At 51.4% G+C, this 26,090-nt stretch overlaps 10 protein-coding genes and 4 non-coding genes across 14 annotated transcripts; 6 read left to right on the top strand and 8 right to left on the bottom strand.

Annotated features, from left to right (window-relative positions):
- Positions 1 to 360: 360 nt before the first annotated feature.
- On the bottom strand, positions 361 to 2,665 carry LDX57_007272 (calcium-binding mitochondrial carrier protein; the record flags this gene model as incomplete). Its single annotated transcript, XM_046088989.1, has 8 exons — positions 361 to 880; positions 940 to 972; positions 1,027 to 1,130; positions 1,191 to 1,252; positions 1,305 to 1,924; positions 2,071 to 2,278; positions 2,375 to 2,455; positions 2,536 to 2,665. The coding sequence occupies 8 exons, from the start codon at positions 2,663 to 2,665 to the stop codon at positions 361 to 363; spliced, it is 1,758 nt and encodes a 585-aa protein (XP_045944959.1).
- A 435-nt stretch (positions 2,666 to 3,100) lies between these two features.
- On the top strand, positions 3,101 to 4,540 carry ssn8 (cyclin-dependent protein serine/threonine kinase regulator SSN8). The gene is made up of 2 exons (XM_046088988.1): positions 3,101 to 3,735; positions 3,811 to 4,540. Exons 1-2 carry the CDS (start codon positions 3,549 to 3,551, stop codon positions 4,344 to 4,346), a joined length of 723 nt encoding a protein of 240 aa, XP_045944958.1. The 5' UTR covers positions 3,101 to 3,548; the 3' UTR covers positions 4,347 to 4,540.
- Positions 4,541 to 8,317: 3,777 nt separating this feature from the next.
- On the top strand, positions 8,318 to 9,057 carry LDX57_007270 (DUF4452 domain-containing protein; the record flags this gene model as incomplete). The annotated part of the gene is made up of 2 exons (XM_046088987.1): positions 8,318 to 8,593; positions 8,743 to 9,057. 2 exons carry the CDS (start codon positions 8,318 to 8,320, stop codon positions 9,055 to 9,057), a joined length of 591 nt encoding a protein of 196 aa, XP_045944957.1.
- A 2,090-nt stretch (positions 9,058 to 11,147) lies between these two features.
- LDX57_007269 (uncharacterized protein) lies at positions 11,148 to 11,770 on the top strand (the record flags this gene model as incomplete). Its single annotated transcript, XM_046088986.1, has 3 exons — positions 11,148 to 11,283; positions 11,413 to 11,525; positions 11,663 to 11,770. 3 exons carry the CDS (start codon positions 11,148 to 11,150, stop codon positions 11,768 to 11,770), a joined length of 357 nt encoding a protein of 118 aa, XP_045944956.1.
- Positions 11,771 to 12,259: 489 nt separating this feature from the next.
- LDX57_007268 (syntaxin family protein) lies at positions 12,260 to 13,051 on the bottom strand (the record flags this gene model as incomplete). The annotated part of the gene is made up of 1 exon (XM_046088985.1): positions 12,260 to 13,051. One exon carries the CDS (start codon positions 13,049 to 13,051, stop codon positions 12,260 to 12,262), a length of 792 nt encoding a protein of 263 aa, XP_045944955.1.
- A 667-nt stretch (positions 13,052 to 13,718) lies between these two features.
- LDX57_007267 (putative TRAF-like signal transducer) lies at positions 13,719 to 15,092 on the top strand (the record flags this gene model as incomplete). The annotated part of the gene is made up of 1 exon (XM_046088984.1): positions 13,719 to 15,092. The coding sequence occupies one exon, from the start codon at positions 13,719 to 13,721 to the stop codon at positions 15,090 to 15,092; it is 1,374 nt and encodes a 457-aa protein (XP_045944954.1).
- A 1,013-nt stretch (positions 15,093 to 16,105) lies between these two features.
- Positions 16,106 to 17,089, top strand: LDX57_007266 (uncharacterized protein; the record flags this gene model as incomplete). The annotated part of the gene is made up of 1 exon (XM_046088983.1): positions 16,106 to 17,089. One exon carries the CDS (start codon positions 16,106 to 16,108, stop codon positions 17,087 to 17,089), a length of 984 nt encoding a protein of 327 aa, XP_045944953.1.
- A 631-nt stretch (positions 17,090 to 17,720) lies between these two features.
- Positions 17,721 to 18,767, bottom strand: LDX57_007265 (sterol desaturase family protein; the record flags this gene model as incomplete). The annotated part of the gene is made up of 1 exon (XM_046088982.1): positions 17,721 to 18,767. One exon carries the CDS (start codon positions 18,765 to 18,767, stop codon positions 17,721 to 17,723), a length of 1,047 nt encoding a protein of 348 aa, XP_045944952.1.
- Positions 18,768 to 19,319: 552 nt separating this feature from the next.
- Positions 19,320 to 19,391, bottom strand: LDX57_007264. Its single transcript has one exon. It is a non-coding gene; the product is annotated as a tRNA-Met (tRNA).
- A 557-nt stretch (positions 19,392 to 19,948) lies between these two features.
- On the bottom strand, positions 19,949 to 20,020 carry LDX57_007263. The gene has a single exon. It is a non-coding gene; the product is annotated as a tRNA-Met (tRNA).
- Positions 20,021 to 20,164: 144 nt separating this feature from the next.
- On the bottom strand, positions 20,165 to 20,236 carry LDX57_007262. Its single transcript has one exon. It is a non-coding gene; the product is annotated as a tRNA-Met (tRNA).
- Positions 20,237 to 20,713: 477 nt separating this feature from the next.
- LDX57_007261 lies at positions 20,714 to 20,786 on the bottom strand. Its single transcript has one exon. It is a non-coding gene; the product is annotated as a tRNA-Lys (tRNA).
- Positions 20,787 to 20,864: 78 nt separating this feature from the next.
- On the bottom strand, positions 20,865 to 23,773 carry LDX57_007260 (Het-C domain-containing protein). Its single transcript, XM_046088981.1, has 4 exons — positions 23,614 to 23,773; positions 23,417 to 23,564; positions 23,200 to 23,358; positions 20,865 to 23,139 (listed from the first exon to the last, which is right to left on the bottom strand). The coding sequence occupies exons 1-4, from the start codon at positions 23,708 to 23,710 to the stop codon at positions 20,973 to 20,975; spliced, it is 2,571 nt and encodes an 856-aa protein (XP_045944951.1). The 5' UTR covers positions 23,711 to 23,773; the 3' UTR covers positions 20,865 to 20,972.
- Positions 23,774 to 25,102: 1,329 nt separating this feature from the next.
- LDX57_007259 (phytanoyl-CoA dioxygenase family protein) lies at positions 25,103 to 26,086 on the top strand (the record flags this gene model as incomplete). Its single annotated transcript, XM_046088980.1, has 1 exon — positions 25,103 to 26,086. One exon carries the CDS (start codon positions 25,103 to 25,105, stop codon positions 26,084 to 26,086), a length of 984 nt encoding a protein of 327 aa, XP_045944950.1.
- Positions 26,087 to 26,090: the final 4 nt, after the last annotated feature.

Below are 26,090 nucleotides of genomic sequence, written 5' to 3'. Positions count from 1 at the left end.
ACGCCCCTTTCCAATATGGAATGGCCGTTCGAGAAGACCGCCGGTCTCAATGCCAGAAAACGCAAAATGAGCTCAAAACAAAAAGCCATTAGTAGATCCGTTTGGAAAGATTGGAGGTGATGTGAAAGAAGATAGAGCGACGATGCCGTATCAAGCACATGCGAGAGATCCATTACTGTCCACCCAAAGGGTAAGAACGAGACCAAATCGGACTAGATGGCTTCGAGGGTATCTTGGCGAAAATTTCTAGAATTTGATGAAATCAAGGTGAAGTGAAAATGAGCGTGCTTTGAATAGGGATGGTCCCAGAGCACGGCGGTAGTTGCAGGTAGCCACCAGCAACGGGACCGAGTCGCGGCTTTATCGCAAACCAAGCATTCGTTTGGCGTTCTCGTATACAACGTAGCTGATGGAAACCGCGGGCGCAACCTTGAGAAGGTTCGGCGTCAGTCCTTTGTAGAATCCACGGAAGCCCTCGGCTTGAATCGTCTTGCGGGCAACTTCGCTAATGCTGTTGTAAGTTTGAGGATGGAGAATGGTGCCTTGAGCCTGCATTCGAGTCCGGAGAACGTTGAGCGGATAGACGACAGAAGCACTCAATCCTCCACTAAGCGCACCAATAGCTCCGGTAGTAAAATTATTCAAAGGGACGTCGTCTTCATGGCAGTGGTGCATGCGAGCTTTGCGCGCAAGTAAGCCGCGTTTCAGGTATTCGAACGTAGTCAAGTCGATCGCAGCATATGGAAACATGCCAAAAAGTCCGAGCGGCAGGCCACGGAAAAAGCCGAATGGGCCATGTTTATTCACGACTTTGCGCGCTGTGGCTGCAATAAGTTGATTGCCTTTGAGGCCGCCTTCGACCGTCTCGCACTGCATTCGACTGCGATAATATGAGCTTCCGATGTCCAAGAACGAAACTGCATGGATAAATGTACTCACAACTTCAGAGTATCAAGTGGGTAAACAAAGCATCTACCTCCGGTTAGCTTGTATTCGGAGTTGATTTGGATCCTCAGCATGACATACTGGGCAACCATTCCACCGCACCCTCCGGATAGGAACTGCGACGTCGGCGCAAGACGTTTGGTATCACCGTGGCCTTCAAGGCGGGCAAAGGCGCGTTTGGCAGACTAAGCTCATCGCATTAGCATGTTGTAGACCGGTCAATTAACCTGAGGAGAAAAACTGACTTCATAAGCGCCGAACTTGATGGCCGACTCGGGCATGACTTTCAACACGTTCAATCCATTTCCTACCATTATTAGTCAAGTCCCCTTTCTCGCATTGACCGGAGCGAAACCAACCTGCGAAGAGACTCCGAATACCTCCTGCGCGCCACAACTCCTTGACCGCGTCGGTGAGCGTTTTTGACGCGGTTCCCGCCGCCTTCAGCGGCGCACCATCCTTGGCCGCACGAACAGCAGCCGTTTGCACACCGGTTTGTGCAATGAGATAGACTTTTAATCGGTCCAAGGGCGCGGTTGCTGTTCGTGATACGGCGCCAGCAATCCCGCCTGCAAGAAAATAACCTAATTGAGGAGTGTTTTCTGTCAACTTTCGCTCATAATATCGGAAGGACATCCACATGGCGACAGTCCTGGGTATAGGCAGCCACTCCAATTCGAAGTCGCCGTCTAAGGGGCCAGAAGCATGGTCAAACGCAGGGCCGGGAGTAGACACCCCGCCGACTTCCGCATAAGCCGATGGGATGAGAGTTGCCAAGGCGTGCACTGGGAAAATATAGTACAAAAGGTTCTTTATGGCCAAAATATAACGGCTAGGAAACGTGTGGTCTGTACCTAAACCCTGTAGATCATTGATGTGGACATCTCCTTCCGGGTTTAGATTGCCCGTGGCCGTGTAGTATGAAAGAACAGCGTGCAGGTTCGAGGACGAGTAGGCAGGTAATAAAAGGAGGAAGTCCCTATCAACCACGAGTCATTAGCCCGAGTCAGCCAGAACCTCAAATGACGTATAGACGTCAGGAGAGGGGAAAGAACAGGAATGAGGGGGCGCAAAGAAAGGCCAATATCGAGCGAACGGAGAGGCAATGATCGACGGCGTACATACCTCCACTCAGCGTACGAAATGACACCATCTTTATTCGTATCGACGTCTGCGAAGAATTCATCTAGTTTGGCGTTGGACACGGTCACGTCCGCGTTCGCAAAGGCGGACTTCAATTCGTTTTTGTCAATTTCGCCGTTGCGATTGCGATCAATACTCTGGAAAAGGTGCCATAACCCATGTTCAGTATGGTCGACGAAGGCCCGGAATTCTGGGACTCATTAGGCTTGTAAAACTAACCGGCAGTGTTGCCAGTTACTCTAGGAGAGGAACAAGTCACGTCCATGGTCCCGACTCGTGATCTTACCTGAGTAATCGATATACCCATCGCCATTGGTATCGACGGTTTTCATGACATTCCGTAGCATACTGTCCGCATTTTTGAGGGCTATCAAGACGGAGAGTCATCGGGTCAGTCGGCTGCGCGGCAAGCAACGCACGGGAACAACTTTTGCAGGTCATGCTCACGGTGGTCGATCTTCTTCAGCCCCTTCTTCAACCCATTGAAATCCAAGCGACCGTCTCTAGGGACCCCCAGTCGTTCCCAAAGTTTCGCGACTCGCAAGTCACGTTCATCTTTCGACTCGTCGGGTGCCATATTCGATAGTTGAGCCATTACCGGCCACCCGACATGATATTTCCCAGGGGAGGGGTTTTTTTTTCCGTCACGGGGTTTGAGGATCGGAGATAAGGAGCCTGTCGCGGCCGTGAAAGAGGGAGTATAAGAACCAGCTGGGCATCGAATCCGCGGGGGGGCAGCAAGACTAGTTGTGGTTTAGAGGGTGAGGAGGGTGTCGCAGTAGTTCCGCGGACATGGCAAACAGAGCGCGGAAGCCATGAGAAATCCAGCCGCAATGATTTGCTTTGCCTTACGACATTCCGCCGGAAGAAAACTGAGCGTCGGCCCGGGCTTGCACGGGACTAGACTCGTCACGGGACCCGATAGTCACGGGACTGCCACGGGGGCCCAACCCTACTAGGCCTGTTTAGGATGGCTCACCTGCGCTGCTCTCTCTACTCCGTACTACTCCGTTACTATTCTATCATCCATGCTGGCCAAGTAGCCTACATCGCTAGACCTTGACATATACAAGCATCCCCCTCAACTACGCCATGACTGTGCGGTCGATCGGGATCTAATGCTGGAATTCCTCAAAGCTCCGACATCTCCGTCAGTCTAGGTCTAGTATATACTACTACTCCCGTCTCCCCTCCCTTTCGGGGCTGAACGGGCCATGGCTGCCAATTATTGGGCGTCGACTCAGCGTCGACACTGGCTATTCACGCGCGAAAGGTTGATGGAGATCGGCGAAGGGTTCAAGGAACGAGACAAGATCGCGCATTCCCAGTTTCCTTTGCCGGATCAAAGGTTGCTCAATATCTATTTTAGCCAACGTAAGAGAAGATGAGATGTGGCGTGATGATTCTCGCAGCGACTGAGAGCTGAAAATCCGGCAGAACTGATTAAACTTGGAAAGAGGATGTCGACTCGACAGCAGGCACTCGCAACGGCTCAAGTGTACATCAAGAGGTTCTACACCAAAAATGAAATCAGACACACCAACCCTTATCTGGTCGTAACGACCGCATTTTATCTCGCCTGCAAAATGGAGGAATGCCCTCAACACATTCGCTTTGTCGTCGCCGAAGCGCGTAACTTCTGGCCGGGTGAGACATCTTCATATATATATGACCTTCGTGCGGGAAGACATGGTGTTCATAGCCGCTAACACACCCGCGCAGAGTTTATCGCTCCCGATGTCTCGAAGTTGGGCGAGTGTGAATTTGCCTTGATCTCCGAGATGAACTCTCAGCTTATTGTTCATCACCCGTACCGAACGTTATCGGAGCTACAGCCCGAACTAGCTCTTACGTCCGACGAGGTTGCTCTCGCGTGGTCAGTGATCAACGATCATTACCTGACGGACTTACCACTACTTTATCCGCCCCATGTCATTGCAGTCATGGCTATTATCGTCGCCATCGTTTTCAAGCCGAGTCAAACCAACTTCCATGGATCTGCGGCTCCCATAGCCTCGGCCATGCGAGACGGGGGCATGAATATTCTAGCGGCACTGGGGGATAGGAACGGCAGCGGCCCACCCGCTCGGATTCAGAAAATCATCGCTTGGCTGGCCGAGAGCGAAGTTGACGTCCGAGCCGTCATTGAGTGTACCCAGGAGCTAGTGTCGCTGTATGAGGTCTGGGAGCAGTACAGTGAAAAGCACTGCAAGGAACTCCTAGGCCGGATGATCAAGAGCAGGAATCTTGACAAGTAGGTTTGAACAGATTTGGAAACATTGTTCTACGGACCATTTGGAGTCTTCGGTTCAACCTCAGCATTTCCAGTATCCGGGTTCCGACCAACAATTCATTGGTCATTGAGATGTCATTATCATTGCATGGGTCCATGCATATACGCATATACTACAGCCAGTATATCAATACTGAATATATATTCACGGAGTAACTGGAATTGCATTGGGTTTCTATACATAGTAGAATTCCTAGCCTATACTCAAATAGGTTCATGAACCCGGTGTTCTAATCATTTAAACTCAAAAAGTCTAGTAGTTTCAAGACGATATCGTGCACTTAGGCTGTTATGAAGTTCAATCAGTTCAGTTAACTTTTCAGAATCATCCGTTGATAATGCTTCTAAAAAAAAAAAAAAAAAACATGCGATATATCACTAAATCAGCATTATTGAATCAGAAGTGCCTCAAGCCGAGTGAGTACGGAGTACAGTACGTCCGGTATGCGCGACAAAATAAGTGAATCGACCACCAACCAGAGAATCCGTCTAAGAATAGCCAAGGCTGGTTTGATTCTCAAGATTCTTGCTGGTCTGGATTGCATGCCCGGAATCAAGATCTGGGCAAAGAATCGTTCAGTGTTTAAGATCCAATAGGCTGGCCGGCACGGGATGCCTATCTAGGAGACATGAATGCTACATGCCACCACGCAAGGGATGTGAAACACTTGATCGATCGGCCGGAGTCTCAGCAAGCGCCCATGTTGACGGCCACGGGTCGAGGACGCACCCAATAAAACTGGCTCGTGGGACTCTGTCCTGAAGACCATGTCGGACTAGGGTGGATGTATGTACTCAGTCTCTATGTACCTTGTCCTACTGTATGTAGGCGCTCCCCAGATGACGGTGCCTACAGAAGAGTCCTGCATGGGGATCTCGAATTCCTGGCGCATCTCCGGGTAAATGCTGATTGGTATTCGGTCATATCTGAGGATTTGACCCCGGTCGGTCGATACGGTCAGACACTAGGTAGAAGTACCTATCGTTAGCTTGTACGGAGTACTCCGTAGTAGTTAGGTAGAGAGTACTTGCGTCAGACTCGAGAGCTCGAGACTAACTCCTGGACAGGACTTCGTAAGGCCTCCAATCGTTAAGCGCCCATGCAATCAGCATCTATTCCCTGGCTTGAGTTCTCATTCGGCGTCGGAGTAGCTCCAACCACCAGCCGACACTTTTATCCCTGCACCCGCATTGCAACCCTTACCAGCAAGCACCAACCACCTGGATGCTGACATCTGCATACCCAGTTAACGAACTTCCGGTTCTCACGCCCTCTCTTTGTCTTGTTTTTCGTTTCCAGACTAGCCCAAACACTCTCGTTCATGGGCGAAAGATTGTCCAGGTTCGACCCACCCCCCGTTATGAGATACCACGCAAGGAGTAGGTTGTGTTTGAGAGAAAGAGAATTCCCCCGGTTTGGGCACTTTCTTTGATAGATCATCGACACATCGTACACTGATCCGTGCCGATGACTCGATGTATTCCCCACGGGTCCACCAGTGAGAACAATTAGACGACGACTACAGTTGATTCGTCATGAATCGACAGTACTCCGTCGAGCGACAACGAAATGATAGAATCTCAACCTTAATCGAGGGTCTTAAAGAGCGGTGAGACGAGGGGTTCCATGATTCAGTCTTCCGACAAGAAATTTGGATCCGGGGGGGGGGGGGGGGGGGGGGGCCATCAGGATTGAGACCCAAGGTGGAAGAGCGATTCCATTGTTCCAATGAATCCAACGATAGGGTCCCGCATGGAATGTCTGAGGACCAAGGAGAATCTGTTAGCTGCAGGTTGACCTGCATGCCGCCCTCCTGGTCCGTGGCCTCGTACTCCGTAACATCAAACCTTCTGACTTCTGAGTCTTCCCGGGTTTCATGAGTCGCCTGTCGAAGGCTACTACAGTAGTCTATTCCGTACAGTACAAGTGGCAGGAGGATGTGGTCCCTTCTCGCAGGACGCATCGGCGATTATCGTGACAGCGGATCGTCTGTCTATTCTTGGTAACCGACCCTCGAGTACGGAGTACACTGTAGGTAGTTACAGTCTTCAACCGTTCACACTGCTGGCCTCCTTTCCTCTCGTCCAGGAGAACAGGAGGTAAAAGGGGTTGGTAATGGATCCGAGTTGGGGCTCTATTGTTGACCATTGGCGCATAGTGCAAATCTGACACGGCACATCACCATCTTTCCATCTCCGTCCTCTAAATTGGGCACTGGCTTCACCCATGGGAACGAGTCTCCAGATGTCTGAAAGTGTAAACGTACTTTTACATAATCTATTTAGGTTTCGGTTTGGAAAACTGTCGAAGCCGCGAAGACCGCACAGGGCCACGGATCCATCCTAAACTCTGACTGTGGCAGGGTTTGCCCGGTATCATGATTATTATTATTATTATAACTCCTTTTTACCAGGTGGCACGGTTCAAGGGAAAGGTACCGAGACACATCGTGGCCAATAATGCCTCCCCCGGAGTGGGGCCAGCCACCCTCTTTTCTGTAAATTATTCTTGCACATCATTTCCTGCACCTGTCGTAGTGTGGTTTAGGTAGGGTATTCGGGGGGTACCTAACCTGCCAGCGCATGCCTGTCTTCGGAAATGGAGAGCCACCTTCGTTCCCCCTTCCTACGCAGGATTACCACCTCCGGAGGACTCATCTGGAGGATGGGAATATCCTCGTCATCATCTCACGTTTGTCCAGGTCTAAGTACTCTACTGTAGACCTGTAGGCTGTAGTACTGTAGCACCACCTACTCCGTACAGTACTGCCTGTCTTCATGTTTGCCACGATCTTCAACATAACACTGCAGATCCACTTCCCCCCTCCCTAAGCCCCGATCCTCCGGTAGTCAACTCATCATACAACAAGCACGACCATCTCATCGCTGCTCCATTATTAGGTATCATACCACAGGGCAGGAAAGGAAAAGACGGCAGGGACGGGGACCCAGAGTGGTAAAGTGTTACAGGCTCGACAGCCTTAACGCTGAACACTCAACTGGACTGATTAGTGTTTAACGCCCGTCCGCTGGGTCTGGTCGACCGCCACCTTGCAGTCTTGCACTAATCGGGGGTGCCCAGATTTTAGATTATCGAAGTTGGTGTAGGACCATCGCTCGAAATAGACTAGACTAAATCTTACGACGTCACTTTAGTCCGTCTGCTAACCGCCTCGAGCCGTTCTGGGACAAGCCCATTGGCGGAGGGGACGGTGGCTGTTACAGACCCACATCAAGGGACCCACCTTGCCACTCTGCGGGCGTGGACGGGGTTCTGGTTGGATCGTCCTGCTGCCCTAAAACTGGTGCGTGACCAGCTTAGCGCAGGAGGGAGTCGGGACCGGGTCATTACCAACGTTACCCGTACGTGGATTGTCGTCCCTTCAGGAATGTCCCTGCGAGTGCCGGTGTACGACCGTCAGGTATGGTAAAAGGATCCACCGACTTTGCACTGGCTCAGCCCCAGCAGAAGAACAGCCTGCAGCCCCTCTTGCTCTCTCTCGCCTCCGTCCACTCCGGCGGTCTTTCTTTTTCAACTTCTTGTCCCGCCTTTTCCATCGAAGATTCCCCATCCCACAACCACTAAACGCAAATTCGAACCGACCCTCTCGCTTTTACTGCCTTTTTTTTCCTTATTATTTTTCCTGTTCGTTTTTCTTTCCTCCCTCCCAATAATCAATCTTGCCTCCATAATCTTTCCTCTGTGTTGTTATTTGGATTTCTCTCTTCTGCTCCCGCTCAAGTCTTCTTACCTACATTCCTCCCCGACCCCTTGTCACTTTACCATACTGTTTTTTCTTTCAAGTCTTTCTCCCTCTGCTTAGGATTCCAGCAAGCTGGTCCTTTGTTTTTGTATCCACCTTTATATAACCCGGAGTTCGCCAACGATATAACGACCTTGTCTCCTTCGTTATTACTTGCCACCATACCTTCACCATGTCGACATTCTTCTACGGTCAACAGCAGCAGCAGCACCCTCACCACGGCGCCACCGCACACATGGCCTCGAACAACCACCACGGCGGTCGCTCTCGCAGAGGACCTAAGATGGCCGCGCAAAACGCTCAGCGCCAGTTCCGAGGTGTCAAGAGCATGAGAGAACTTGCTGAAGCCCCTGCCGTCTCTGCTTTCCGTGCTCGATTCGAGGCTGGACGGTCATTTGACCTGGACGACGACCTGGAGTTCTGCCCTGGGCTCTTGACGGAAGACGATGTATGTTTGCTGATTGCTCCCCTCCCCTAGCTCGGACCATCCGGGATCCCCTTAGTCTTTCCTCAACCCCTATCAGACTCCAAACCAAGTCTTGAGTGGGAGATGGATGATTGGTAGAGCGTTGTATTAACGTCTTGACCTCGATCTAGCTGCACTCAATCCACTCCGCTTCTTCCGATCGGTCTTCTCTCTCTAGCGGGTCTCCCGACACGTCTCCCCTTCAGCATCAAATCCAGCCCGTTCAGCAGGTCACGCCCTCCATCTCCCTCTCCCCTGCTTCCAGCAACTCTTACGTTCATTCGGGGGTGTCCGGCAACCTCAATCACGTGAACTACCAGCAGCCGTCGGCGGCCCGTACTCGCAAGGTCATCCCTATTGTCAACCCTCAGACCGGGATGACCCTGACCAGCCCGCCCACGTCCATCTCGCCGGCCTCGATGCAGCACGCTCAGCGTCGATGGTGAGGAGCATCTTCACCTGCCAGTCGCCACCCTCTCTGGCTCATGGGCGCAAGTCCATGACAATGTTTTTCAATTCGTCCAGCTTCTGCATCATCGGGCTCCCTAACCGCCGGCTTTAATTCTTTGCTTTTTTTGCGCTTGTCTTCTGTTCGACACGGCCATCGCATCCGTTATGATTAATGCCGGGTGTTTCAAAAATCTTCCGTTTGGCTTCCGACATTCGTGAAGTCACGAGATCACCCGGTGGTTTTCTCTGTATATACACCTTTCTCCGATGACGACCTTCAGCACTTTTCTCTAGACTGATGCTTTCGACTTTCTGCGAGCGACGGCGCCTGCGATCGAGTTTTGCATTCACACTTCCTCTTCCTCTTTACTTCTCCCATCGATACCTTGTTTTTCATCATTCGGTTAGGGGCAAAAACAAAATTATTCTCTGGCCTTGACGTTACTGGCCGCGATGATGTATAGAAAGTGCGGCGGATTGCCACTTGGGCGCGCATTCATGGACCGGAGTTGCTTGTTCTTTTGATGTATTTTGGCGACTAGGCAAGAAGTGCTTAGCCGTTTGCCATATATCCTCGGTTTGTTGGTTTGTTTTTGTGACTTGTTTAATCTTTTCTGGGTGGGATGGGTATTTTCTATTATACGCTTTTCAGGGATCTAGAAAGGTGGAAACGATATACGTCTGCATTGATTGGGCACTGTTGGACTGTTCGGGATGTTTGTTTGGTCTGCTTGACTTCTTTGACACGTGTGTCTTTTACAGCTCATTTCTCTTTTCCTTTCTATTCGTGTATATGGGTTGGGGATTCGGGTGATTCTTTTTTTCTTTCCTCTGTCTGTTGCTACTGCACAACGGCTGTTGAAACTAAAAAAAAATCCATGGACTGGATGTGGCTGGAGTTTTTGACAGGGTCTCTCGCTCATCGCGAGACAATAGACCATTTTGCGGTTTCCCACGTTGATTCGTTCGGGTGTTGTTTGTGTTATTTGGATTTTTCACTTCTGGGCACTCCCGGAGAGTATGATGCTTGTATGATCTTTTGTTTTCTGTTCTCTCCTCTTGGGCACTCGGTCATTTACCATATCTTCTTTTTCCTTTGTCTATATGCTTGTTGCTATTGCACTATGCGGGAAGATTCCCTATAAATAGTTGTGAGATTAGCTTTGGACACAACGTGATTGTTGATACCACTCCAAGTCTTTCTTATTTCTGATATCGTAGACTGAGTGAGCTCATTATGTTTGGCCATCCATGGCAGTCTCTACTTGCCAGTCGATTTGCGAGGATACACTTCAGTTGGTAAGCATAACCTCCCATGCCTGTATATCACGTTGAGGCTTTGAAATTAAATTTCGCCACGTCGGATCTCATCTTCTCTGGTCCTCCCTTACAACTCCAGGAGCCACTTTGAAGATGCGAAGACACATTGTGATGTCACCGATAGACATAACAGACAGGCCCCAAACAACAGACCTCCCGCGATGGTCGCCCTGACTACCTAGCTTACGAACACCCCCCCAGCCCCATAGGAGAGTTCCCCATAGCGACATTCTCCACTCAGGCAGCAGAATAGCAATGCACGTTACGGAGTGGAAATTAGAATAGAACATCATCAACGGTCATAAGTGCAGCCAAGAAGGAAGGCGATGGATTGTTCGACTGTCCATGACGTCATCGGTGACACCAGCCAGGATGGTTTTACCGAGGAGAAATGGATGCGGGCGATGGCTTTAAGAACAGCTTTTTCCTTTGTGTGCTTCAGATAATTGTATTCTGTTCTTTTGAAGATTCTCTTGTCGTTGTGAATTGTCTACGAAATATTGTAAGTGCCTCTTCCAAGGACGCTGAAGTTGTACTGTACCTATAAATTCCCCGAAGCCGGGAGCTTCTCATACGTCATCCATTCGATCTAAACCGGCCGCCTCTGTCTATCCAAGCTTTCTTCTTTCTCTCGCCCTCTCGCTCTCTTTTCTCTCTTGACACTTATACGAATCATCTCAGTTCATTAACAATCAATCTTTCTTACATCCAGACCTTCAAAGATATACACACAAAACCAACACCAATCCAACCCAATCAATCAAACATGTCATTCCTCGCCTCCGTCCGCTCAACAATCACCCCTCGTCTGGCCCTCCGACCTATCTCCGCCAGCAGCGCCTCTGTCTCTTCTCCCTTCCACACTTCCTCGGTCCGTCAGGGCCTCAAGGAGTCGGATCACAGTTCGTTCTTCCCTCCCTTCCTCCCTTCTCTATCCTCTATATATCATGAAAAAAAATTATATATATATACATACACGATCACCAACGAACAACCCCCCAAACCCCAAACTAACCATTAATACTATATAGACCGCGAAGAACTGCACAAAGTCTACGAATCCTCGAAAGAAGAGCAACTGAGAAGCACCAAGGAGGGAAAGGCCCACTGGAAACAGGAATTGGCGAGTAACAGTGAAGCTTCGGTGGGTTTTCCCCCTCCCTTCCTCGTTTCATAGGTTGGTGGTGGGTTGAGTTGATGGATGCTTGCTTGCTTGCATGAACAAACCAACGAACGAAGGATGAAGGGATGAATGCTAATACCAAACCTCTCATACAACAGGTCAAAGCCGATCGCGGCGATCTCGACGAACATGTGGATTTGAAGGATTTGCAGAACAAGACGAAGCATCTGCCTAATGAGCAGGATGCTAGTAAGAAAGGTCAATAAATAGACAGACACGGTGGAAAGAGTTGGGGTTTTGTTTCTTATGGCGCGGATTTCTTTTGTAATTTTTTTTGGCTCCGTTTTAATTTAATCTTCGTTTTGTATTCTTGATGGTCGTTCTCTCTTCCTTGTTCTCGTTCGCAGTCCTGCGACTGGTTGTCATGATTGTATGGGCGTATGTATATGTATGTGCTTGGGGTTAGTCAAGGCCAAGCAAGAAGTTACCCGAATTCATATCGAGATGCGAGTGAATTGCATAATAATTAAAAGGTCCGAGCTCCGTACGATAACTCCTAGTCAACGAGATATAAACCATGTACAAATATAATAACAAGGACAAACAGAAAAGGGGTTGGGGCCTCGAAAGCTGGAATGTGAAACATGAAACAAACGCCGCATACGCCTCTCCTAGACCTATATTTGCAAATCCCGGAAGTCCCTGGCATAACAAGAAACAAAAAAAATGTGATCTATACACCACTCTTCCCTGTATCATTTCAACAGGACGATCAGGATGACCAGGACGATGATCAATCCGATGATGGTCATCATACTCCAATTGTCGCCGGCACTTCTCCGGATCTTGTCGAGCCGTCGTCTGGCGCCATTCAACCGGCCCTGATGCCTCTCGACATGTCCATCCATATCATCCAGTAGAGCCACATGGCCTTCCAGCTCATCCCCAATCTGAATGCTGAGTTGATGTTGCCGTCCAATGGACTCTCCCAGGCGATCCAACTGCTCGTCTTGCTCGCGCATCACATCGTTATGATGATCATAGATCTGCTGATTGGACATATCCGACTGGTCCACGCCCGATGGGGACGGCGAGTCGCGATACGGCTGGAACAGATGGCGTCGATTCAGATCCTCCTCTTCAGCGGCCGAGTCCATGAACCGTACCGACTTCGACGGCGGGTGCTGTGGAATGGGCTGTTTCAAGTCCGGCGAGGAATTCTGGACGGTGGTGAATTGCGGTTGTTGTTCGCTCAGCGGATCGGCGGAGTTATCATGGCCGTGGAACTGGGTCGAGAGGTCGCGGAGCTGCGTGTGTAGGTGGCCCAGCTGGTCGCGCAGGGCGGGGGCTTCCTCGTCGTTGGCATTCTCGAGTCTAGAACATTCCGCCTCGACGGCTTCGATGCCGTCGCGTAGGGATTCTAAGGAACGGGAGATCTCGCCGTCCTGGCTGTTGGGTTCTAGGTCTAGCGAAATGGCACGCTGTCGCTCTAGGAGGGATAATTTGATGTGATCTGCAAGGAGAAAGAGCTGAGACGGATTCGGCATTTTGAGGATGATCTGAAGGGTTGTGAATGGCGATGCGATGAGGTTGAGGTTGAGGATGAGGATGAGGTTGACTGAATGCGGAGACGGTCTTGGACGAGGTACCCGGAGAAGCCGGCGAGTCTGGTCGATAGTCAAGGTCGAGAAATCCCGTTGGGCGAGAGAGGCAGAAGAAAGAGGTACCCGAACGGAGCAGAAGCGACAGGGACAGGGGAGTGGAGGTGATGGATGGAAAGGCAGGCGAGGATGGAATGAATAAGGGAATGGAATGAATGGACTGGCCGGTGTCAGCCTCGCCTCCTCTCGGCCGGAGATCAGCTGCCGCCTCCCGCCCTTTCCAGTTTCCTCCCCGCAATCTTTCTTTAGTTTCCTCTCTTCCCCTCATCGCATCGTCCCGTCGGTCTTTTTTCGTCCTCCCCTCCCAAGACTCCCATTCCTGACGCCCTTCAGCCACCGTGTAACCCTCATGGGGGTCTTGCAGCACTATTGTTTCATCATCTCATCCCTTCGGCAACTCGTCGATCCTCGCTCGAACCCTCCCCCCTTTCCTGCGCCGCTACTAAGCCGTGTGAGGATTAAGTGGCGCGATATTATCTTATAATCCGCCTCCTTTCCAGGGTCATCTCGACTTGATCTTTGTCCTACTATGAATCTCGAAGAGCTCCTCGCCATGGAGTCGAATTCCGACCGCGACAACGTCGTCGATCTGCGCTCCCTCGACCATGTCTCCAGCTACGACGACCATCTGATGTGCCCGATCTGTCACTGTCCCTTTATCCGCCCGGTGCGCTTACAGTGCGATCATGTCTTCTGCCAGAAATGTCTCAACAGCGCGATCACCAGTTTTGCGGCTGGTCGCGACGAGTTCACCTGTCCCAGTTGCCGAACACCGACCAAAGGCGTGTACCTGAACGTTCCCCGACTGTTGATCAATATGTGCGACGACATCCGCGTCAAGTGTCCGTTTGCGGAGGAGGGGTGCAAGGAAATCATTCCTCGGGGCCATGTCCAGTCCCATGTGGACAAATACTGCGGTTACAGGTTGATGGACTGCCCGGGTACGCTCTGCGACAAGAAGTCTCGGAAGAAAGACTTGCATCCCGACCGTCGATGCATGCATGAACTTCACAAGTGTCTGCGTTGCGAGGAGGAGATTATGGAGCAGGATTACGAGGTGTGTTCTACACATGGTCTATCACTTTCATGCTATTTGATTACTGACGATGGTCTGTCGCCTCAGGAACATGTGAAAGAACTTTGTCCGAGCCTAAAAACGACATGCCCCGACTGCCAGACGACGGTTTTCCGAAAAGCGTTGAGGGAGCACGTTGACGCCTGTCCCGAGGCCATTCACTCATGCCCGGCTTCGAAATTCGGCTGTCCCATCAGAGTCAAGCGTGCGGAGCTCGTGGTGCATGAGCAAAGCTGTCCCTTGATCACCATGGGCCCGTACTTTGAAGCTCAGAACGCACGACTTGACTCCATGGAGCTGACCATCCGTCATCTCCAGCAGCGCAACGAGATCTTCGAGGACGGAATTGCCAATATCCGCTCGACATTGGTGGAGTCTACTCGGTCGATTCCGGAGCGGAATCATGCTACCGAGGACCGCCGAGGGTCTCCTTCGGCTTCCTCAGCCCCGGAAGCCAACGACCAATCACAGCTGGACAATTCGAATGCATACACGTCGAACGCCACGACGTACTTGTTGTCCCTCCACGAATCCCTCCGGGAAGAGGTCGGGCAGCTCTCGCATGCCATCACCGATCTCGACGCTCGTGCCAGCATGGCCATCATGAACGAATGTCTCCGACTCAAGGAAGACATGGCTCACACGAATGCTGCCGTTGGCAGTATCCGCATGCAAGTCCAGTGGCTCATGAACCCTCGCATTCATCAAGGCCAGCGCGCCGGAGTGCGTACCAACGGTAGCAGCAATGAGCCCGGATCTTCAACGCCAGCAGGTCCCAGCCATGGACCTTCTGCCGGTATGTTTCGAACACGTCGACTCAGCGATAGTGGACGTGAAGGCACCAAGCTGTAGCCTCTGCGTTGCAACGCAGGACACGAAATAATGACCTTATTGATTGATATTTGACCGATTATACAGCGAAGGGTGGCATTCAAGTAGCTATTTTTCTTTATGTTTTCTAATATTGATAGACCTACGATGGTCTGGTATGATATTTCGAATGTGGTATTTACTATGTTGCTGGAGTTAGAGGGATGGATGGATATTATATCATTGTAATGTTGGAATGTGTCTGGTTGGTGGTTTCGGGCTCGTGGATTATTGAATGTAATCTCTCTTTTGTTTTGTATATACCTATACCAGTGGAGTTGAATCTATTCTAGAACAGACATTCGAGGTGACGGCCAGGATGTGTCTCGGTTTATCTCATTTCATATTTTCTGCTATGTACTGCCTGCCTGGACAATGACCATGCAATAGATAATAGATGAGCTTTACTGTCAACCTTTCGTCCTTTCTCATTTCGCGTTCCCATATCTAACATGTCTGGCTCTGATCCCTTCTGATCTACGGCTTCCTGGATCAGGTGGCCATATGATGCCTAGGGCTATATCTAATAAAATAGTTTTAAATGGTTCCCATTCCTTCTTACTCTTCTACTTCCCAGATCCCCTAATTCTACCAAATCCGCCCCATTCAAGTTGAACACTCACTCCTCTTCTCTACCAGCCAGGGACTGTGATCGTTTAACTTGACCACCATACTTAGGGCACACTCATTGAGACGGACGCCTTCCTTTCCTAAGACCCCCAACTACTTACGATTAGCCACCACCATTCAATTCCTAAGATCTTTCCTTGATTTCGCTCTTATGCATAAAGTCTACTGGATTTCCAGAACTGCTGATTCGGCAATGCAAACGGACATGACGTTCTTCGCCTTTCGTGGGTTCTTGACGTCACCTTGATCCAACCGCCGCGGTGGCATTTGATAGGCCATTTATAGATCGATCATTCACTTTTTACAGTTTTATTCTCGATCATTTGATTCATTCAATCAAAGAGAAATATAACTAACTACGCATCATGTTCGGAAGCGACAATACCTTCGACCCTAACAAGGACATCCCAGATCTTTCTGGAAAGGTAGGCCGTCAATCCCCCTCCAGCATCCCCAAACAACAGACAAGAACATCTATACTAAGAAACAGCTATACAACCAAACAGGTCTACATAGTCACCGGCGGCAGCGCCGGAATCGGCTTCGGCATCTGCGCCCACATCCTCCAACACAACCCCCGCGCCCTCTACCTCCTCGGCAAAAAAGCCGACCACATCGACGAAGCAACCACCGGCCTACGCAAATACGGCGACGTCTCGAACCTCCACCCGGTGCAGATCGAACTCGAAGACCTGCGCCAGACCGACCGCGTCGCGAAAGACCTCGCCTCGAAGCTGGATCGGCTTGACGGTCTCGTCTGTAACGCGGGTCTAGGCGTCGGAATGTTCCATCTGACAGAGAAAGACGGCATCGATAGCCACATGCAAGTGAACCATCTCGCGCAGTTCCACGTCTCGAGGATCCTGCTGCCGCTGTTGCAGAAAACTCCCGATTCGCGACTCGTGGTGCAATCGTCGGATTTGCATCGTGCGATTAACGACCGCGACGACGGCGATGGGGTGAAGTTCGCTTCGCTCGATGAGTTGAATAGAGATATCGGGCCGGCGAAGCTCTATAATCGCACCAAGCTCGCAAACGTCCTGTATATCCGGGCTCTGGCCGAGCGCAAGGAAAAGGGGCTGTTGGGGTTCAACCCGGATCCGAAGGCCGGGCCGTGGATGAACGCCACGCATCCCGGGGCTGTGAGTACGGATCAGCAGAAGCAGGCGGAGGATGCGTATGGCACGCTGGGGAAGGTGGGGGTGGCGGTCGTGAGGCCGTTCATGGCGGATCCGGTCGATCAGGGGTGCAGGGCTGCGCTGTTTGCGGCGACGGGGGAGGATGTGGTGAAGGGGGGTTTGCAGGGGCAATATGTGAGTCTCCATTCGATTTTAACTATCACCTCCTAGTCCCCTCTAGTAGGGCTCTGTGTTGATTGAGAAACAGATTGTGCCTGACCGCAAACCCGCCGATCCGTCCAGCGAAGCTCGGAACCATGAACTCCAGGAGAATCTGTGGAAGTTGACGGAGAAGATCTTGGTGAATAAATTGGGCGAGGTGCCTTACGAGACTCAATACGTCTAGACTTGTCTAGTCTGGTCAGGTCAATCGTTTGATGTTTGGTTGTAGCATCGTTTAATGACTGTCATGTACTATATAGGAAGGGGTATATAAGATCTAACAAAGTTCGTGCATATATCATCATTCATCCGTAGCCGAACAAGATAGACAGGCAGGCAGGCAGGCAGATGCATGTCTGTTGTCAATTCTTGTAGCTTGCTTCTTCGTTCCCTTCTTCTGCTTTTTATATTCTTTTCTTCATTCGAATTCTTTGTTCTTCTGCTAGGTGTTCAAGTCATAAAGTTTGGCGTTGTGTCTTTTCATGTATGTATGTGCGTTTCCTTCAGCTCTTTAGGTCCTGCCGGTGGTATATATGATAATTGTTGACTGGGGTGACAATGAAGAGGTTGAACGCATTCCACACACATATTGTCGAATGCAACCATCGATCACAATCACACACCCTACCTCCAGATCTGATCAAAAAAGCGGCATCATGGCCGGATTCTCATAATCGACATTCCCCACCACCGACTCAATCCGCTCATGACAAGTCCCAAACACCCGATCCCAGAGCCTCGTCTGCTTCCCGTAGTTATAGCTTTTACGCCAGCCCTTCCGATGATGCAAATCATGGTCTTCGATGACGATCTCACAGTCCAGAGCCTGCAGCAGCCAACTCAGCGTCGAAGGCACCGTCAAATGCAGCCGCAAGCCACTATGGCCAAAGACCTCCGCGAAAGCGACGTACTGGTGACAGATCCACCACTCGTAGAAACCCAGCGGGAGGCCGAAGAGACGGAACGAGAGGTACGTGAGGAGAGGGACGCCGACCATATCGAAGAACTCCTGTTCGTGGTCGGCGTAGGCGGCGAGGAGCGGGTTGGGATGCTTGGTGAGGTGGTGCGTGCGGTGGAATTTCCAGAGACTGTTGACGTCGTGCATCACGCGGTGGTACCAGTAGAACCAGAAGTCGAGGATGATGCCATACAGGCCGATTTGGAGCGGGAGCCACGTCCAGGTGAGTTGGCTGGGGAGCTGGGTGCGGGTGTAGGTGAGGTAGATGGCGAGGAGGATGCGAGAGCCGGTGGTTTTGTACAGCGAGGTGACCACCTTGCTGACTCCTACGTCTGGGACACCGTCTCGTTCGTGCTGGTCGCCGTCGAGGAAGCCGTGGATGTGGCCGAGACGGCGCAGGACTTGGACCTGGTAGAGCACGGTGGCGTTGAAGGCGAAGAAGTAAAGGTTGAAGACGGCGAAAGGGCCGAGGGTCTTGCCGGTGTAGGACATGTAGAGCTGGTGCAGGAGGAGTGGGAGGGCCGAGTAGAAGAGCACCCAGCGGTGCAGGGACCATTGCGGCATGAAGGGCACTTTCTCGTCTTTGCTGTGCACCGGGACCTCTTGGTCTAGGGCGATGGGATGGGCATTGAGAATCTCAAGGGCCCAGTGGTTGATGTTCCATTCGTCTCGATTGCCGACGCGCCAGGTCGACTTCATCGAGTCTTTCGGGTTGGGTCTGGTAGTCATTCTTGCTGCTGCTGCTGCTGCTGCTGAATGCATCCATACCTACCTGGCAACCCATGAGGAACTATATAGTCAGCCCCCTGCTGATCTCTCAGCTCCGAGGCTGGATCTATGCGGGGTTGACCTCAACCCACGACCAAGATCCATTCTTCACATGCCGACTACCCCGTAGAATACATCTCTGATCTAGGCCGGCTCGGGAGTTCCACTGTACGAAGTAGTGGGAAGTGTGGGATGAACCGTCTCGCTTCCACGAGCCGGGGTTTTGTTGGGGAAACCAAACAGGGGATCGGCAGTGAAAATGATCGACGGGCGATACCATCCTATTCCTAACTGGGGATATGTTGCGAGACTTGATGTCTTCTATGATCATTCTGTGGTTCCCTAACCCCGGCTTCACATGGGGGTGGGATCATGAGAGGCCTCGTTTGACCGATTCAGAGGGTAGAGGGAAAGAGAAGCTGAGATGGTAGGTAAATATACCACAAGCACTATCGGACTATTCGATCTTTTCTGAGTAGTAAGATGAGCAGAAAAAAGAAAAAAAAAGATGGATAGCATGTCCTAGTTTCGATCTAGGGGCCTCCGGGTTATGAGCCCGGCGCTCTTCCCCTGAGCTAACATGCTGGGGTAGTTAATATTTCGAGAAAACATGCCTATATCAACCTGTGGCAGGTACAGATAGCTAGGATATCACACCTTTTAGATAAGCAGAACTATAGAAGATCTCGATTCTTCTTACATCAATTAATCAACTGATTTAGTATCTTTCATCCATTTCTCTTATCGTCTTCGCAGAACTTATACATACAGGGTTGACTTTACTATCAGGTCTTTGGAGAGATGAGAGACGAACAACTTAGGATCGAGGGGTAGGCCTGAAGCTGTGAGCGCATATGATCTGGGTTGTAATTTGAGCCCATTGACAGTCGCAAGGAATATTTAAGATCCAGCCTGCTAAGTAGACAAACAAGAGCCGACCCAAGAGACTCCACAGTCCCCAAACCCCAAGCAAGTTTCGCTCATTCCCAACAGAGAAAAAGGAGAGAGATAGGAGAAACAACTCCACCTCAGTAATAACTACGCCTACTTTCTACAACTCATTCTCATTGCCCAAAGGCCCCCGCCATGACATACAAAGAATGCAGTAAAGTAGAAAAAAATATTATGAGATAGGAAAAAGATAGCATGTCCTAGTTTCGATCTAGGGTCCTCCGGGTTATGAGCCCGGCGCTCTTCCCCTGAGCTAACATGCTGGGAGGATGAAAGTGATCTCAAAAGTTAAATATATCAGCCATGGATAGTTGACACGACAGACACGAGTACATCTAAAAAAGTATCTGGAACGAGAAGATCACATAAATGTAAGATAGGCAAAATATTATAAGATAGAAAAAAGATAGCATGTCCTAGTTTCGATCTAGGGTCCTCCGGGTTATGAGCCCGGCGCTCTTCCCCTGAGCTAACATGCTGAGAAGGATGAAAGCCATGGGCAGTTGAATCGACACATAACAACACAGTTGATGCATACATAAAATAATAACACAGGGAGTAGTACTACAGTACCTGACTATATAGGCAGGCTGGGAGTGGTTGCCTCAGATTATCTACCTATCATTTATTACCCAATCTTGTATGTCAGGTTATGGCCTGTGCAATGAGAGTACAATGTGTAAGTCTAGTAGTGGTTGTGATTTGAAAGAAGTTATATCGATATATATATACAGAGAGAGAGAGAGAGAGAGAGCGCGCACTGTCCCTCTTTCTATATATTTCTCTCCCTTCTCGATGATGAATTTCCTAGATCCATACATATGTGGAGAACATACGGATAGCGAGGCATTGGAGGTAAAGTACCAAAACACCACCACAACCCCCAAAGATGAAGGAGACAATTAAATCAGTCTGTAGAAAATTGAAAAACACAAAAAGAAAAAAGAAAGGAAGTCAGCCCAACGCGGGGCTCGAACCCGCAGCCTTGTGATTAAGAGTCACACGCTCTACCGATTGAGCTAGCCAGGCTCCCTTGTTGAAAAGTTTGTTACAAATGTGCTCTATATTCACAATCCACTTAACAGCAGTGAACGTCCGCATTTTGTTCAAGGGAGTGTTTCTCAGTGACCACATCTACCAACTGGACGGAACCATCATGAACCAAATCATCAAATTGAGGAACATACCTCCCGCATTAAATAGAGTCTACATTATTCAGTACTGATATCCTCCGGATCCATACCCTCCAGAACCGTACCCCCCAGATCCATACCCAGAGTTATATCCACCCGATCCCTGGCCCGATCCATATCCGCCACCAGATCCGTATCCCCCAGACCCGTTGCCATAGCCTCCAGCACTGTGCCCGGTCGATCCAGACTGTCTGTAATCATGCCCGTATCCTTGTCCCTGACATTGGTTAGAGTACCCGCCGCCATAAGATGCCTGGCTGGAGCCGTACGGCTGCGACTCGTAGCTGTGTCCATGGCTGGAAGTTGGTTGACTATAGTAGTCAGAGCTATGTCCACCCTGTCTCTGATGGCCGCCGTGGCCACCGTAGCCGCTGCTATAGTCGCCTCCAGACTGATAGCTTTGGTGCTGGTGATGATGGGAATGAGATTCGTGGGATGAATGGTGTGATTGATGGGACTGGTGCGACTGATACTGGCCAGACTGTTGATGGCTCGAATACTGCTGATCCTGATAATGGGACGAGGAGCTCTGTTGGGACGGGGCCTCCTCCCGAGCGGAGCCACCCAGTCCGAGACTGGAGAATGCACTACCCAGTTTGCCAAGATTGGACATTCCTGGGATTGGAAGGTTGGACAGCTGCTCGAGTGGATTTCCAGGGGAGCTCTGTTGCTGCTGCTGCTGCTGTTGCGGCGGCCGCTGGTACTGCGATTGTGACGAACCGTGACTGTGTCCGTGACTGCCTTGTCCGTGGGAGTGGCCAACCTGTCCACCGTTGTTCTTTCCTTCCTTAACACCCTCGGCACTTAGGATATCGTTGAGCTTGGAGCCTCGATCTGACCGGGACTGGACCCACGACTCGACGGCCTCAAACATGGTACGATGGGCGTCGTTGCGCATGTTGCGCAGAGCCGGATGGTGGAACACCTGCAGGCAGTCCTCGACGACCTGGTGCTCCGGGATGTTGGTGTTCTCCCAGGCATGAAGGACGCGAGGCGCCACGTACCGGAGAATGGCGGAGGCAACCTGACCGGCAGGTTCGTTCAGAATGTTGGAGAAGTGGTCCTTGGACAACAGCGAGTGGGTAGGGTCCGTGCAAGTCGGGTCGGTCCACGGCTCGTACTGATGCTTACCGGAGGCGTCGATGACGCCGGCGGATCCAGACTGCAGCGACTTGGAGGCGGCGTTGATGAGGGGGCGGATGAACGGAGCCAGCAGAGACATGACGAAGACCGTCAGCGTCTCGGTGACTTTCTCAACCAGCGTTTCCAAGCCGGGGATCTTCTCGATGATCGACGACAGCTTGCGGACCACGTTGTCTCTGAACTGCAGGATCGGGTAGATCTGTTCGATGGTTTTGCTCGGGTCAAAATCAGCCAAGGCACCGGAAGGACCCTCGGAGGAAGAAGGCTTGCTGGTTTCATTGGCTCTGGAGGAACCATATCGGTCGTTTTCGAAGCCGCGACTGCGACCCGAATCGCGTTCGTTAAAGCCTCGGACGGCCTCGCGCGCCGCGTAGCCTGAACGGGAGCCGCCGCCCCTGTTGGACGACTCCTGGGCATCGGAACGGCGCTTGAGCTCTTCCGCTTCGGCCACGAGGTCTTTGGTGCCGGGGATCTTGCCGAGCAATGCGGTCAAGGCCGTGGTGGACCCGGAAGATGAGTTGTCCTGCGCGTCTCCCAGTGCGATGTCCATTTCGTTGACCTCGGACTGGGTGAAGTGATCCGTGGCTTCTCCGAGCACCGAGTGGAAGAAATCCACCATACCAAAGGTTCCGGTCACCAGGGGAAAGACGTGTTTACCGTGGATGTTCATCTGGGTCCTGGTACCGGTGTGGGGGAAGACGTTCTGGAAACCCATCTCACGAAGGGCCAGTTCGACGTAATTGGTGTGCGCCGCAAAGTCCTCCAGGGTGTGCAGGCCCTGACCCAGGCATCGCAGAGCTTCGCACAGATCCTCTTCGTTGCCTTTGCGGCTTCCGCTGTGGGTGTACGTGCGGCCGTAGTGAATGCTGCGAGCCAAACTCTTCTTGATGTAGGCAGTACTCGTATCCCAGTTGCCTCGTTCATTGGCAATGTAGTTCTTCATGCCGGTCTGAGGGTCGATATCGAGTTCGGGCTGACGAACGGGGCCGCGTAGTCTCTTGTCATATTGGCGGGCATCCTGGTTATCGGCGTAGTCTTTGGGGTTGCTATGGAGGGCCAGAGGGTTAGCTATCCGAGCTTGGGTGACAGGCATTGCGAATACATACTCAATGTGTTCCTCCGGACGGTAGACACCGAGTCTGTCGGCGGTGACCTCGAATTCGGCCGTCGCGTAGCCGAAGGTCATGAACGAGAGGATCCAAACGAGGACCCGGATGGTATCGGCGGGGAGACTTTTGAGGGTTCCGACGTCCATAGCCTGGGAGCTTTTTGCAGTCAGCACCTTTTTCCGTCTTGTCGCACTCTCAGAGAGGGGAAACCCACTAATCGCGCAACCAGTTACCAAAGTAAACGCGCTTAATCATGGTGGAAGTCCACTTGTGGCCCTTGATGAAGGCGACGGTCTTGAGCATATCCTCGATATCGCCATGGCGCCAGTTTTTGCCCTCGACGGCGGAGATGGAGGCGATGTCTGAATGCGTTAGTGCGACAAATCAGGATGATGATGGATGAAGACATACTGCCGGCACCGAAAGCATCAACGTGCGAGGGGAGCACGAGCAAGAGCAAGCCCAAAATCAGCAGGGCGCTGAAGCCCGGACTGAGTCTCGAGGCCATGGTAAAACGTAAGAAAATGTCGGTAGAAGCTAAAAAGGTGCAGCTAGAGAAGGACGTCAGAAGGGGAAAGAGGGAAAGAAAAAAAAGAAGGCTAAGCAGAAACAAGAGGTCGATGCATTACGCACTTACCGGAAGAGGGGTTGCTTGGGCAGCCCGATTAGGAAGGCACGGGAAGTGGCAGGTGCGGTCTTTCCTGATTCGATGGTCGGACTATATTTATTTTATTTATCCTCATTATTCTTATTCTTACATCATACCTAATAAAAATATTACTCTTCTTACTGTCTTCATCTGACGCGGCTCACCACCCCAATGTCATAAGAATATTCTGTACGGTGTAAGAAGATGATCACTCTGCCCCGCCACCACGCTTCTTCGTTTCCATGACGGCTGAAGCTCTCGATCGGCACTGCCTTCTTCCTCATCCAGCGGTGGGGGTCGCTATACAGCCCATCGGTCTTGGCTGTCTTGGCTGAGACATGCGAATCGCCTCATCCGTGGAACCGGGAGACTGCGGTACGTACACAGGAAGGATATTCGTGATATTCATTCCTTCAGTTTCCGCGGTGTGCTGAGTATGGCGTACTCCGGAGTATATTATTAGGAGGATTATCATTGTCTGCATCAGCTCCGGAACTCCCCGCGTAGGGCTTCCTCCACTTGTCCAAGGCAGCTTGGCTGGTGATCGGCTTGGCATTCGAGGCTCAAAGGAGCTGAGTGTCATACCAGCCTACCAGGAGGTAGACAGTCAGCATGGTAGTGGTCGTGCAGGGGATATCCAGCTTTTATAGAGGCTAAGCTGAGTCTGAACTGAAAGTGCTTCGTAAACATCGTATACTTGGCTGCGGGCTTAACCGAGGTGAGACCGTGGTCTAGCTAAGACCGACATACATTGACCCTGAGTAGCATGAATATATTCCATCCCACACATAGAAGGGTATAGAATAGTCCAAAAGGAATGTGGCAGGACCTCCCTAAACAAGATCAGCCCACCGAGTACTCCGTCCACCGTAAACAAATGTAACCACAACCTTCCAGAACCCCGCTTTGGTGCTGCCGCGGGGTAATCAACTGTGTACTTTGTAGTTACGAGTTACGGCTCGAGAGAGAAAGTCAATAAGCGACGTCGTATTCCCACGCTACATCGTTGGGTAATAGAAATGAAGCCTTGATGCGACATCTTCTCTGCTTGGCTGTATAAATTCCCTCCCTCCCTACCAGCTCAGTGTACAGTACCTAACGGTCTGGAGTAAAAAAGAACAATTCCGAGGCTAACCTCTTATCTCCGTGACCTCTTCAACTTCTTTTTTCCCCCACGCCCACTTCCCTCCTCCTTCAAAATCGATCCATCTAAACACCCTCTCCAAGAACAAACCAAACCAACCAACCAAAATGACCACCCAAAAAGAAACCCCCTACCTAACCGCCCTCCAACGCGACGGCTTCGTGGTCATCTCCTCCCTCCTCACCCCCTCCGAAATAACCTCCTTCCGGACCGCCGCAACAACCGCAACCCACAAGACCCGAACCGGCGAATGGCCTCATTTCCGCACCGTGCCGAAACAGTTTCCCCCGTGGCCCACGACCCCGCCGCCCGCCTCGGAGGGCGGCATCTGGGGTGTCCAGCACCTGCTGCATCCCGAGATGCCTGGACGGAAGGAATTTGCGCGGTTTTATTTCTCGGAGAAGGTGTTGGCTGTTGCGGAGGAGTTGTTGGGAGTATCGGCATTGGCATCGGCATCGGGCCAGGTGGAAGGAAAGGAAAGGGAAGAAGAAGAAGAAGAACCGCTTGTGATGGAACTATTCAACCTGCTCGTCGCGCCGGAGACCAAGGACTTTGAACTCCGATGGCATCGCGACGATATCCCCGACACGGTGACCCCCGAGGAAGAGGAACGGTTACTCCATGCAAAGAGCCCCGCGGGGAAGCAGTCGCATGCACAATACAATCTAGCGCTGTGCGAGGACGCGTCCCTGATTGTGGTGCCCGGGTCGCATCGCCGGGTGCGTACGGAGGCGGAGCGCAATGCGGCGCCGTATGAGGGGAACATGCCGGGGCAACTGGTGGTGGAGTTGAAGCCTGGCGATGCGGTGTTTTATGATAGTAATATCTTGCATCGCGGGGTGTATCGCGCGAAGGCGGAGGGTGGGGAGGAGACGAGACTCACCCTGCATGGGAGTGTGGGATTGAAGGGCTCTGGGGGGGATGAGGCGGATAAGAAGGTGCGGGCGACGGCGGTGCTGCAGCATGGGGTTGGGGCGTGGGTGCATCGGGATGATGCGGCGTTTGGGATTGGGGCGAGGGCGGAGAAGATGAGGGCGAATTTGGTGGCGATGGGGACGGGTGAAGGAGTGGGATATTCCCTGCAGGGATAGAGTA

Source organism: Aspergillus melleus (assembly GCF_016097325.1).
Source record: "Aspergillus melleus strain CBS 546.65 chromosome Unknown contig4, whole genome shotgun sequence".
In the NCBI taxonomy this organism is placed as follows: Eukaryota; Fungi; Ascomycota; class Eurotiomycetes; order Eurotiales; family Aspergillaceae; genus Aspergillus; species Aspergillus melleus.
Note: the sequence above shows the minus strand (reverse complement) of the source record. Positions and strands in the feature narration are given on the sequence as shown.